General features: G+C 42.6%; 1 protein-coding gene across 2 annotated transcripts in view; it reads left to right on the top strand.

The window, feature by feature from the left end:
• Positions 1-13,112, top strand: part of LOC121613563 (sodium/potassium/calcium exchanger 3-like) — a 98,417-nt gene that overhangs the window by 66,174 nt on the left and 19,131 nt on the right. For both annotated transcript variants that reach the window (XR_006007206.1, XM_041947014.1), the window contains exon 3: positions 9,664-9,740. Coding sequence is in view for 1 of the 2 variants with exons in the window: in XM_041947014.1 (XP_041802948.1) it covers positions 9,664-9,740 (77 nt within the window). In the remaining variant the exon portion in view is untranslated. The remainder of the gene's footprint in view (positions 1-9,663; positions 9,741-13,112) is intronic.

Here is a 13,112-nt window from a genome sequence, read left to right on the forward strand (position 1 = left end):
ATCTATATATATATGCACACACACACATATAGATATCTATCTATATATATACACACACACATATATATATCTCCCTCTCACCCCAGTGGGGTGGCATCTGTGTTATCCTCAAGCTCGGGTCCTATACCAGAGAGGCCTGGGAGTTTGAGGGTTCTGCGCAGTGTCTTAGCTGTTCCCAGGACTGCGCTCTTCTGGAGTGAGGCTTCAGATGTTGCTCCTGGGATCTGTTGGACCCACTCTCCCAGTTTGGGGGTTACTGCCCGCACGCTAGCCTTGACCTTCCACATCTGTTCCAGCTGCTTTCAACCCTTGGTACTTCTCAATTTTCTCGTGTTCCTTCTTCCTGATGTTGGCGTCAGCTGGGATCGCCACATCTATTACCACCACCCTCTTCTGCTCTTTGTCCCCACCACTATGTCCGGTTGGTTAGCCAGGAGTTGTTTGTCAGTCTGGAAGCTGAAGTCCCACAGAATCTTGGCCCTGTTGTTCTCAGCCACTTCCTGTGGTATGACCCATTGGGATTTGCATACTTCTATTCCATACTGGTTGCAGATGTTTCTGTATACTATCCCAGCCACTTGGTTGTGCCTCTCCATGTATGCTGATCCAGCTAGCATCTTACATCCTGCTACTATGTGCTGGACTGTCTCAGGGGCTTCTTTGCACATTCTGCATCTTGGGTCTAATCTACTCTGGTAGATCCTGGCCTCTATGGCTCTTGTGCTTATTGCTTGTTCTTCTGCTGCCATGCTGTCTGTCAGGTAGGATTTCTTGATATCACTTCCCACTTGGGGCCCACTTGGGGCAGCCGTGGCCTAGAGGTTGGAGAAGCGGCTTGTGACCGGAGGGTCGCCGGTTCGAGAAACTCCGCTGGCAGAGAAACTTGCCCCCCCCCCCCCCCCCACACACACACATAAGCACAAGAGCCTTCCCCACCCTTCACCTCTCCATTAGCCGCCTGATGTGGCAGGCCACTGCTCCTGTGTCCTGTCTCACTGCATGTTGCATGTGCACTCTACACTCTCATCAGGGTTTGATGTATTCTCAAATTTCCAGTGTTTTCATCCTGGACAGTGAGTGTGGTCAGCTCTTAAGTCTACTAACCATTGGGTATCGTGTTGTGTGCTGCCTCTCTTTCCCATATGTCTTTCCAGTATTTTTCCACCTCAGCTCTTGGTGGGTCTGAGCGGTTGTTGTTTCCCTGCCACTGAGAATACACCTTGGCTGGTTCAGTGGAGAACAGCTTGTTTATTCTCCTGGCCTCTCCCTCCTTGGTGTATCTCTTCAACCGGGTGGCCAGAGCTGTTAGTTGCCTTTTGGCAGTTTCGAGTGCTTCTGGTATGGAGAGTGATTTGCACTGCCTGGGTGGCCCTTTATTCACCATGTTGCCTTTCTGTAGTTCTGCTAGCTGGCTAACTTCTCTCCGTGCTGCCTTTATTTTGGCCTCTAGCCGTCTTTTCTGTGGTGGGTACTGTTTGGTATGTCCCGAGGCCACCTTGTAGCCAAGCATCTCCATGATTACTGTTGCTGTACTGTGTGTCAGCTTGTTGGTTTCAGTGATGGTTCCTGTGGGGATTGTCTTCAGAGCAGCATTCACATCCATTAGTAGATCTTCTGAAGGTATTTGGCAACTCAGCTTCAGTATTCATCGGGGGTTCCAGGTTTCTAGTTGGATCACGATCTTCCTTCTCAGGTCAGCAGCTCTTGTGTTGGGGCTTGGTACCCAATCTCTGGCTGTGGGGGTGATGATGATGACATCCCCCCGCTGACCTGTTGTCCTGGCTCCCCCTTGCCGTGGCATTGTTGTTGTATCTCATTAATCTTTAGTTGTGATAGTAGATTTTGATTACGGATGTTGGAACACTGGGCTAATAGTTGTTTCTATAGTTTTATAGTTGTTAGCTTATATACATATACATATATACATATACAAAGATACTGATTATTTGACCTGAACTGAAGAAGTCAACCTACAGGTCTGTTCCTAGCAGATATTTTGTAGTATGTCACCCATCCTTCCCTCAGGAAACGTCTGTATCAGTTCCAGCAAGAGGTGACAGGAAAGAACCACTTTGTAATGATGGCCTGTCACACACACACACACACACACACACACACACACACACAAATATGCACACACTTACAAAGGCCCACACACACACAAATCTCTGGTAGAAATAGAGTTGGCCTGTGTCCATTGGCCAGTTTCAGTGAGGGTCTAATCTGTGAATTGAAATACAAAGAGTGTAGGACGCTCAAAAGGAACCAGTCATGCCAACAGACCAAGACTGTTGTTGGCACTATGCTGGTGCTGTGGATCTGGCTGAAAAGGTGTCTCATCAGTATGGAAAGAGGCCTCTGTGTGAGGTGTGAGTGTGTATTTGGGTTTGTATGATTGTGACTGTGTGTTTCTTTTCTGCATGTTCTCAGTTTGCTGTGGTTGATTTTCTTTTCCACGTTTTGCGTGTGTGTGTGTGTGTGTTGCACTACTCTTAGCACAAGCTGTCCTGACTGTGAAGGTTCAGTGGGAAACACATTCCACTGAAAGAAACTGAAGTTGTTGTTTTTTCTTTTTTTTTCTGTCCAACAGAGATGATAAGCACTTCTTACAAATTGACTGACTGTATGTTTGGCATCTGAGGGGTCCAGCTATTGCTTTTTTAGTAGCCAGACTTATTTAGAGCAGAAGTGAAAGCAATAAAGCATAAATACATGATAAAACTGAGGTGAGAAATGGCTAGAGTGGTAGTCATACTTGATACTTTAGATTGCATTTGTCAGTGGTCTCTGTAATTGGAGACGATTTTTGAGGTCATATATGTAATATATATCAGTTTTGCTGAATTGGAGTAGAACAGTGTTTTCTACAAACTTCCAGCTGTCACACTCCAATTATTACACTTTTTGATATATTTTGTGGTATGAGTTAACTTGTTTCCTCTGATGCATTTTTCAATTGGGTGAGCATGCAATTGCAACTCAAAAATATGTGGATTGATGTCCTTAGCTAAAACTTTGGTGCTTTCCACGAACTTTTTTTTAGGCTTGTGCATATTTTGATCATAATGTTTGAGGTCTAGGCTTCTCAAAGTTCAGAACCAAGGTGCAAATCAATTCACACCGTGTTGCTGATTATGTTTTGTATGCATATACTTTCGTATGTATAAGCTTTAATTGTGTAAATTGAACATTCCCACATACTTAGTAATACGCACACATGTACTGTATGCACCAGTTGTTGGAGACTGTTAGACTATAGACTCTGTGTCTGTTTGTGTGTGCTCCTTGTTGGTTTCCGTGTATGTCACAAGATGCACAATGTTATTACCATGACAATGAGTTGTTGTTCGTCAACTGGTGGAGATTTTTTCACGATTGTACTGATAGTTTTAAATGTTTTAGATAACATTTGCACAAAAAAAAAAAGAAGAGGCGTGTCAGTCCTGATGAGGAAAATTAAACTACTTATCCACACTCAAACAATCTCTGACCAGAGGGGCAGATATTTAACAGTTAGTATAACATCAAACCGCATACCAATATATGCATTCATGAATGTGTACAGGCCCAAATTTGATGATCCCATCTTCAGAATCTTTTCAACAAATCTGTCAGACATAATCATAGGTGGAGATTTCTGTTGCATTCTGTCCTGGATAGACAGCGCCCCAAGAAGGCTCATTAATGAACAGTAGAACACTCAATAAATTATTGGATATTTTCTGTTTCCCAAAAATTCCATAGTGTAGAAATTCTAGAGGATCGAGTTATTTCTTGCTAGAGTCCAAGCTGCTAACTTCATTAGCCAATTGCAAATTTATATCAGATCACTGGATTACACAACTACGGATACTAGTCATGCAGACATCCTATGAGCTTATCAAAAAGCCCCATTGGTTAGTAGATAGATATTCACAGGCCTCCAGAGCCATACAGTGTTGTCAAAAGATGGTACTTTCCAGATGGACCATAAAGAAATCAATAAATGCAGATTTGTATGCAAATGTTTATCAATCACACAGTGTACTGGATCTTGAAAATATGAACATTCATCCAAGCTAGCAGTGGATTCTGTTAATGTGCTCGATATTGATAATCTGAATCTGAATGAGATCAAAAAAACTTTATCTCCTCCTTCCCCAATAATAGGGCAGCAGGTCGAGATGGCTAAACAGTCATCTCTGCTTTTACACATGTTGAATCTTCTGGGCTGACCTCTGGGTGGCTGTCTTTCTTTTTTCAGGCCAACATCTCACTGACTCCAAAACCAGGCCATGACCCAAACTTGGTTTCATCATATTGTCCCATTTTGTTGTTGCCCACTGAAACAAAAATCTTTTGCAAAAGTTCTAGCCAACAGACTAAAGGAATGCATATGTTTTGTTATTCATCCTGAGCAAAACAGCTTTACATTGGGTAGATATATGTATTTTAGTCTGCACGACCTTTATCATAGTATGTATATTAAGCAATCAAAAGAGGCTATTGTTATTTCATTAGATGCACAACTTGTGCTTAATCAGGTGGAGTGGCCCTGTATGATGTTTACACTCTTTTGGTTGGGCTCAAGGATTTGGACCCTTCTTCATGATATAGATTGAGATGATTTGTTCTCATCCAACTGTCTGAATCACTGCAAATCAAACTTTTTCTCGCCTTTTTTGCAATTCATCGTGGGACCCGTGAAGGCTGCCCTCTCGCCCTGTTTCTTGTTTTCAGTTATCATGAACTATTGAACCATTGAACTGTAATTGAATTGGCAAAACAAAGCTTTTGGAAAACTCCTCCAATCTCTCTGATAGGAGGATTTAAGATTAAAGATGAGTGTCCTGCCACACTTTCTCTGGCTTCTCTTCCAGTCATTTCCATGTTTAATTGCTTCTCTCTCACTTTAAGTAATGGATTCAATTATTTTACCCTTCATTTGGAGCTATGAATCATTAGAATTTTTAAAGAACATGTCAAAACTAAAGGATGCAGGCGGTTTTATACCAAACTTTAAAATGCATTATTAGGATGCTCACTTATCCATTCTCGCATGGTGGATAAAGGAACCACTTTGTACAACAGACTCAAACCAAGTAACCCATTAACCCATAACATTCATATTTTGCTGTTTTAGTTTTGTAGTTGCCATTATTCTAAAAATCTGAAACCAGGTAAAACTATACATTTAGGCTCCAAAAATCTACATGGAACCTCCAGTTTGTGAAAATTAGCATTTTACATTAATCTGTAATATAGATAGCATATACATTCATGGGAACTTTGCTTTATTTGCTCAACTACTGCCAGAATGCAGTAAAGGACAGAGCCAGCTCTCCTGACCAGTTTGTTGAGTCTCTTTCTGTCCCTCTCAGAGCTTCCACAGCCCTAGCAGACCACTGCATAGAAGAATGCAACTGCAACCACAGAGTCATAAAATGTCCTACATGCTCCAAAGGACCTCAGTCTTCTCAGCAGATGGAGACGACTTTGGCCCTTCCTGTACAGGGCATCTCTGTTGGTGGACCAGTCAATTTTATTGTTGAGGTGCACACCCAGGTATTTGTACTCCCCTATGGTTTCAATGTCCAAACTGGTGGGATCTGTGACACTTTCCTGCGAATGTCTATCACCATGTCCTTGGTCTTGCTGCCGTTGATGTGCAGGTGGTTCATTCCACACCAGTTGACAAAGTTGGTGATGCATTCCCTGTATTCCAGCGTCCCCTGTCATACACATCGAACAATGGCTGTGTCATCGGAGAATGTCTGGATCATGGTCAGATGTGGTCAGGGTATAGAGAAAGGGACTGAGCTCAGTAACCTGCAGAGCCCCGGTGCTGCAAACTGCCACATCAGACACACAGTCACAAAGCCTCAAATGCTGTGGTCTGTTGGTGAGGCAGTCGATGGTTCATGCAGCCAGGTGGCAGTCTATTCCAGCCCCCTCCAGCTTCCCCATCTGCAGTGATGGTTGGATTGTGTTGAAAGTACTGGAGAAGTCAAAAGACATGATCCTCACTGTTTTACCAGCGCTCTCCAGGTGGGAAAGAGAGCGATGGAGCAGGTAGATGATAGCGTCTTCCACACCAATGCAAGGTCGATATGCAAACTGTAGGGGGTCCAGCTCGCTGCTCACCAGGTGATGGACGTGGTTGAGTATAATCCTCTCCAGGGTCTTCATCAGGTGGCAAGTTAAGGCAACTGGCCTGAAGTGGTTGGGCTCCCTGGGATGCACAGTCTTTGGCACTGGAACCACACAGGAGTTTGTGATCAGCCCTGCAGAGCTGATCTGCCGATCCCTGAACTGTTTGGAGCTGATGCCATCAGGGTCAGTAGCCTTCCTTGCCTTCGTCCTCCTGAGCTCTTTCCTCACCTGATCTTTTCTATGGAGAGGCCAGAGGGGTCAGTGGTGTGTGATGTGGAGTGGTGTGAGGACAGAGCTGCTGGTGTCAGGGATGCACCGGGGGGTGGGGGGTACAGGGTCTGGGCTCTGAGGGAATGGGGGCAGAATCAAACTTGTTAAAAAACAGGTTCAGCTCATTGTCCCATTTCCAATCTCCATCTTCTCACATGCCTAATGGCTGGCAGTTGTTTATTTATCAAGGGTATACAGGCGGCTGGGCAGATGAACCAGGTTGTGAACAGATCAGCCCAGCAACAGGAGACAACAGCATGCGGATGACACACAACTGTACATCTCTGTCGAACCAAATGATGCTGCAGCTATAGACTCTGTTACTAACTGTCTTTTGGCAATAAATAAATGGATGAGCAATAATTCCTTGAAGCTAAATGATAAGAAAACTATAACCCTAAGACAAAAAGAGAGATAATGTTAAATAAAAACGTAATTTTTCCACCTTAGAATCATAGCTAAATTCTGATTATTTACAGATCAAAAAGATGCAGAAAAAAAGATTAGTACCTTTATTTCATTACGCATTATTTACTAGCCTCCCGAAAAAAAACACTGAGAGACTTCAGATCATTCAAAACTCTGTCGCTTGGCTATTAACCAGAATCAAGAGGAGAGAGCACATTTATCCAGTTTTAGCTGCTCTGCACTGGTTTCCTCTGACGTTCAAAATGGATTTTAAGGTCCTCCCCATTGTATACAAAGCCCTTACTGGACTATGACCAAGCTACATCGCTAACTCCCTTATTTATTACTTCCCTTCAAGAACACTACGATCATTGTCTATTGGAGGTTTACAGCAATAGCCATTCATTATCAAGTGGGTTTTATTCCCCATCGTATTTTACATTCATATTATAACTCCTGTTTTTATGTCCACTATGTGAAGCACTCACTTGCTATATGTGATTTCTTTCTTGTGAAGCACTTTGAACTGCAGTTCCTGTATAAAAGGTTAAATAAATGGTAATGCTAAAAAAATTTCATCACATAAGGAACCTGTTTAATTGACCCTTAAAAGAGTCAGTTGATCTGTGAAAGAACATGTAGATATCCACCCCCTCTGTCCTTACTCTGAAGTCCTTTCAGTGTTGTGTCCAATGTAAAGCATTTTGCTGTGCATGGGATTTCTTTTTTTTTTACAATGTGTATATACTTTTGTACTTTTGAGAACTTTTTTTGAGAACTTTTCATTTAAGTCAGTTAAGACTGTGGTCATTACCAATGTGTGTACTGGTTATTTCATCTTGCACTGGTCTCAAAAATGCATAAATTATATATCGCTATTGCAATGCAAAGTTTTTATCAATGAACCATACCCTATTTACAGCACCTGTCTTAACAGTTTTAGTCACGACAGCAGGAATGTGATATAGGACAAAACCCATAATTCTTTGCTCAATTCATAGTAAGTGGTGTGAAACTGAGGACAGCACAAGTGAAAATATGTAGGAATTTATATTGGATTGAAAATGTAGTGGATTTCTCAGTTTTTGTGATTGAATAAGAGATAAAGATCTATGTTATTCATTCCAAGCTCAAGCCTTGCCTTTCTCCTCACACTAATCATTTTTTCAATGGCAGCTCCACATCATGTCAGATTCTTCATGTTCATTTTCCCTTTCTGCTGCTCTTGTCTCTTCTCTCTCCATGCTGCTGTCAGTTCCTATGAGCAGACAGGCCCGTGTTGTGTTTGGGCCACACAGGGCAGACTGAAGCTGAGGCCGTCTGACTCATAAGCTCTCGGCTGTTGAGAGACAGAATGTCACTGCACATTCAGTTGCCTTCATGTTACACAAGCGCACACACAAAGCGAGAAAGTGCACACACACATTCACAGCACACAGATAGCACACACACAGAGCAAGCCAAGCAAATCCCAAATACACACACACACATACTCAGGCCGACTGGACTGGAGTCTATTTTTAGCCTGGCCACTCGTAGCCAGAGTCATATACAACAGGAATTGTACATGATGGCTGTGAATGTGGCATATTGGTGTATTTTGGCATGATGTGATTGGCCGCAGTGATGGATTCATGGTGTCACCCCTATTAGGTCAAGGATAGAGGGACAGAGCAGTGTCAAAGTGATATCCCACTGAGAGCTGCTTTGCACCGACCTTGGTTCAGGTTTTTATTTGCACAGCAGTGTCACGCACCTTGATCTTGACTGACTCTAAATAATAGGTTGTTTGCAGTCATGTGACGTTAAATTCAGATCGGGGCAGGCAGTGAAAACTGCAATGGATGAGATGGAGGAAAGTTCTTACTGTCCTAGTTCAGATGAAATTACTTGAAAAGGGTATAAACAGAAAATCAGAACATATGTTGGATGTGACCGTTATGTTATGAGGAGGAGCAATTTTTGCAGCTGAACTGACAGATTTGGCTGCTATTGAGGCACTAGATACAGTATAACCAGATACAACTACCTGCTCATGGAAATGTAGTTCTAAAGCATACAAAAGTATGGAGGCACACAACTTCTTTGTTAGTGGTTGGGTCCATGACCTTTGGTACTAAGGAGCTCCGGGATGACTGTAACTTCGTTTCTGCTAGGGTTAGTTACTTTTATTGTCTTGTGGATTAACCTAGGAACAAATGTTCAGTACTGCGGTGCTGAATGTTAATGTTTACATTACGGTTGTATGGAAGGTTAACCACTCACAATGATTAAGTGAAACGGCACCAAATATGTGGATCATCGCGTAACAAGACAGTGTACGTTATTTACATTCACATGTCTTATGTGAAATTGTTTGATAAACGACGCAAAACATAGGACATTGTGGGTGTGTGTTACAGTGTTCCCTATACAGAAAATCACTTCCTGCCCTCCATGTGCAGTCCACGCCACATCAAAAGAGTGACATGACGTCATATGCAAACACAGCATCTATTTGCTTGAAAAATGCAGGTTTGGTCCCCCCTCCAACAGAGCTATGATGTGAGTCAGAGGGAAAGTTGGGGTTGTCATTGGTCACTATAACAAAGTCTTGTTATAGTGACCAACACAGAACAAGAATCAAACTAATTTTTCTGTTTTTGAGGTGTTGGATTTCAACCACGTTGTATTTGTGCCCTTCTTGAATATTACGTTCAGTTGTCTATTTAACTTATAACTGTGATGTCACATTGATTTTATGTATTTCTTATTTTTTCTGTGTTTATTTAAATGAGACCATCTCTCACCACAGTTAATTTTTCATATTTGTTCTCCTTTCAGCATACGTGTGTTTGTGTGTTTTCTCTGCAGCAATCCATGAGTTCCCAAGAGATTACTTCACCAACCAGGAGCGCATTGAAGGAGCTGTGGGCCTGCATGTCCTCTGTGTGAGTGTCACATGCAGCACTGTGTAACCACACTTAACCTGTCAGGTTGATTTGTTTCCCAATTTGAAGGTTTCTGTATTTCAGCATTTCTATCGTCAAAAGTTGTGGATGGCTGTAACTGAACCATTCTATTCTGTCCTATTTTTTTCATTACCTCTGTGTTAAGGTACTTAGCACAGTGATCCAGTAGTTAAAGGACGAGCTACAGGGGGAGCAGAGGAAAAGATTATCGATAAGGCTCTTGTTAGGGATATCAGGATGCTGAGATTGCAACAAAACTCTTTAAACAGTGTAAAGGAGCAGCGCTGCACAAGAGACATAGAGCTGCAAGCTGTTAGCATTCGGCCACATGTCATAGCGATAACGGTGTACACCCCCCGTGGGCCACTGCTGCAGCAGCATGTGAGCTCCTGCACACTGTTGCTTCACAGCTGCAGACATCGCACCCCCAGGCCCTCCTCCTCATCTCTGGAGATTTCAATCAAACTTTCCTGTCTTCAACTCTCCCCACCATCGCCCCGTATGTCAGATGCCACACAAAGACAATAAAACACTGGACTTACTGTATGCAAACACCAAAGATCACAACCTGGTTCAGCCTTTTATGCCCTTGGGAAATACACAACTGCTGACCAGAAGGCATGTGAGAAACTGGTCTGAGGAAACCAGCATGGCACTGAGGGACTGCTTTGACACCACTGATTAGGAAGTGTTGTGCAGTCCACACAGGGAGGACATCGACAGTTTAACAACCTGCATCACTTCATAAACTTCTCTTTGGACAGCACTGTGCCTACCAGGAAGGTGTGGTGTTTCCCAAATAACCAACCCTGGGTGCCCCCTGAACTGAAGGCCCTATTGAATAAGAAGAAGAGGGTTTTTAGATCTGGGGACAAAAATGAGCTGAGAAGGGTGCAGAGGAAGCTGAAGAAGAAGATTAGGAGAGACAATGATAACAAAAGGAGAAAGCTGGAGGAGCACCTTCACAGGAACAATACCAGAGAGGTGGCCACTAGCCATCCTTGCAGCAGGCAGGTCATCCATTTTATCCCACCTCTGGCAGATTTCTGTGAAGCCTCTCCCTGTCCAGGTGTCATGCCAAAAATCATCATCCTCCAAAAACTGACAGAACAACAAAACTTTGTTTGCTAAAGCATGTTTTGTTTTATAATAGTAACTTGTGTTTATTGGTGTGAGGGATGGGTTCAACTTCACTAAACCCAAACATTCACTGGTGCTCACCAGTGTCTCCGAATTGCCTACAGCTACCAACATCTCTGAAACTGCTGATCCTGCAAACAAACATCACATTTCAGATTAGGCATGCAAGTGGAACGTACAAAATCACCCAGTTTGAAAAGCATTTACATCATTCACTCCAATCCCCAAACAAAAGGGCACATAGTCAGCAATGTACTGAGAGTTAATTTGAGGCCAAGTACCTGAGAGTTTCCAGTTTCACCACAATGAAGCTCAGAGAAAAGTCATTTTGCTGTGTAATCAGAATTACTGGATAAACACTTGATAATTGCCATCACTAAATGTGTGCCTTTAAGTCTCCTTGCCAACCCCTTCGCCGCCCTATGAATGTTATTCTTGATCCACCCTTGTCTCTCACTGCTCACGCTGAGTGAAACTGAGTAAGTAGATGATCTGGAGTGATCTTTTTTCGAAGATCCTTCTCAAAATTAACTTCACCAAGATAATATTCTGCTATCTAAAACTGATTCGTCAATTACAAACACTCAAAAGTAGGCTACTGAGCAGTGACTTAAGTAACGACAGGCCCCAGTGCAGGCTATTATAATATTATGGCCATCAAGAGAGCCAACCCACCTGCCCGACCAACGAAAATATGTGTTAATCAACACCTGCACTTGATCTGACCTGCGAATCACCTAGTTTCTGCATTATTACAGCACAAATATCAGCACAACCGTCAGGATCGCACTGTGATCTGATTCCTGCGCTCTGCAACAGGCTGATCCTGCTACCGGAGCAGATACTGTAAGAGTGCACTGCTGTTTCTCCCCAACACACAGTAATGGGAAGGTAATGGATAGCGTATGGGAGAGCATTGAAGCTCTTTCACCACATCTTTACTAGGGGCCCACCTGCTATCAGGTGTGGCCTGCTTGTAATACAGGCAGAATAATACAGCATAGGCACCAGTGTGGTTGCACTGGCTGCACTAGCTACGCCCCTGCTACTGAGGTTCCAGTTAATTCTGTAGCTGAAGCTAACCTAGCTTTCATGACAAACACATTAATTTGCCTAACAAGTAACACAAATTCATTGCATATCTTGATCTTGCAGAAACTGTGAATGTGTCATTCCCCCATTGCCTCCACACTTGTGTTCAAGTGTTCAAATAACAGCTAACAAAACCACAAAGGCTTGCTGTGAATAAAGGCCATTTGAAAAATATAGAGAAGGTGGAATTACCCCTACTGCAACAGATTACTCAGTGAATCAGCATAATCACACAAAATATTCATTTTGTTAACAAATAGTTACTATGACTATGTCTAGTCTATAGATGTAGTCATGTCATGCTCACCACTTTACTGCTCTGACTTTATTTTTGACAGAAATATTGTTATTTACAATTTCTAACTCTCCTGTGCGATTCTTTTAATCGCTGTTATGTTACCACCAATTAAACATAACGGTGCAGCAAAGGGATGAATTATGTCCACTGAGACACAGAAAGGCTTTTAGTGTGAAACATCTGTGCATGTGGTGTTGACTTTCATTGATGGTACCTGAGCAGTGATACAAAAAACTACAAAGTAGAAGCAATGGGAATGAATCAGTGACAACTGTATTTCTTCTAAAGAAAAGCAGCAGAGCGGTAAGTATAACATGACTCATGAAAGTGCTGCTGGAATAAGTGCAATGTAGACATGGAAGAAGTTTGAGTTTACTGTAAAAGCAAATGGCATGACCAGCAAATCAAACCTGGAAATGATCAGAAAACATGAAGACTCCTCACTAAAAGATGAGAAAACACAACAACAAATCACAACCAGGAAGTCAGGAAAAAAAAACTGTCTCTGTTAAAAACTTATGACAGCCTGGAGATTAATGGGAGAAATATGAGTTTCAGTATAAGCCAACACTAGCTAACACACACAGACCACACTGTGCATCCACCCTTCGAGCCAGCTCAGTGTGGTGCAGTGTGGCAGTGTTTAGCAGATGTTGAGCGGAGGCTTATGTGTGATGTGAGGACACACTGTTTGACTCTGTACAGATTCAGAAGCAAAACTGCTGTACACGTCAAACAGAGGTTACATCATTCCCCATAATTACTTTCATATTCGTAATTAACAGGAATTATACTTCCTGCTCTCTAACAGAGCAGATGCC

Source organism: Chelmon rostratus, chromosome 11, assembly GCF_017976325.1.
Source record: "Chelmon rostratus isolate fCheRos1 chromosome 11, fCheRos1.pri, whole genome shotgun sequence".
In the NCBI taxonomy this organism is placed as follows: domain Eukaryota; kingdom Metazoa; phylum Chordata; class Actinopteri; order Chaetodontiformes; family Chaetodontidae; genus Chelmon; species Chelmon rostratus.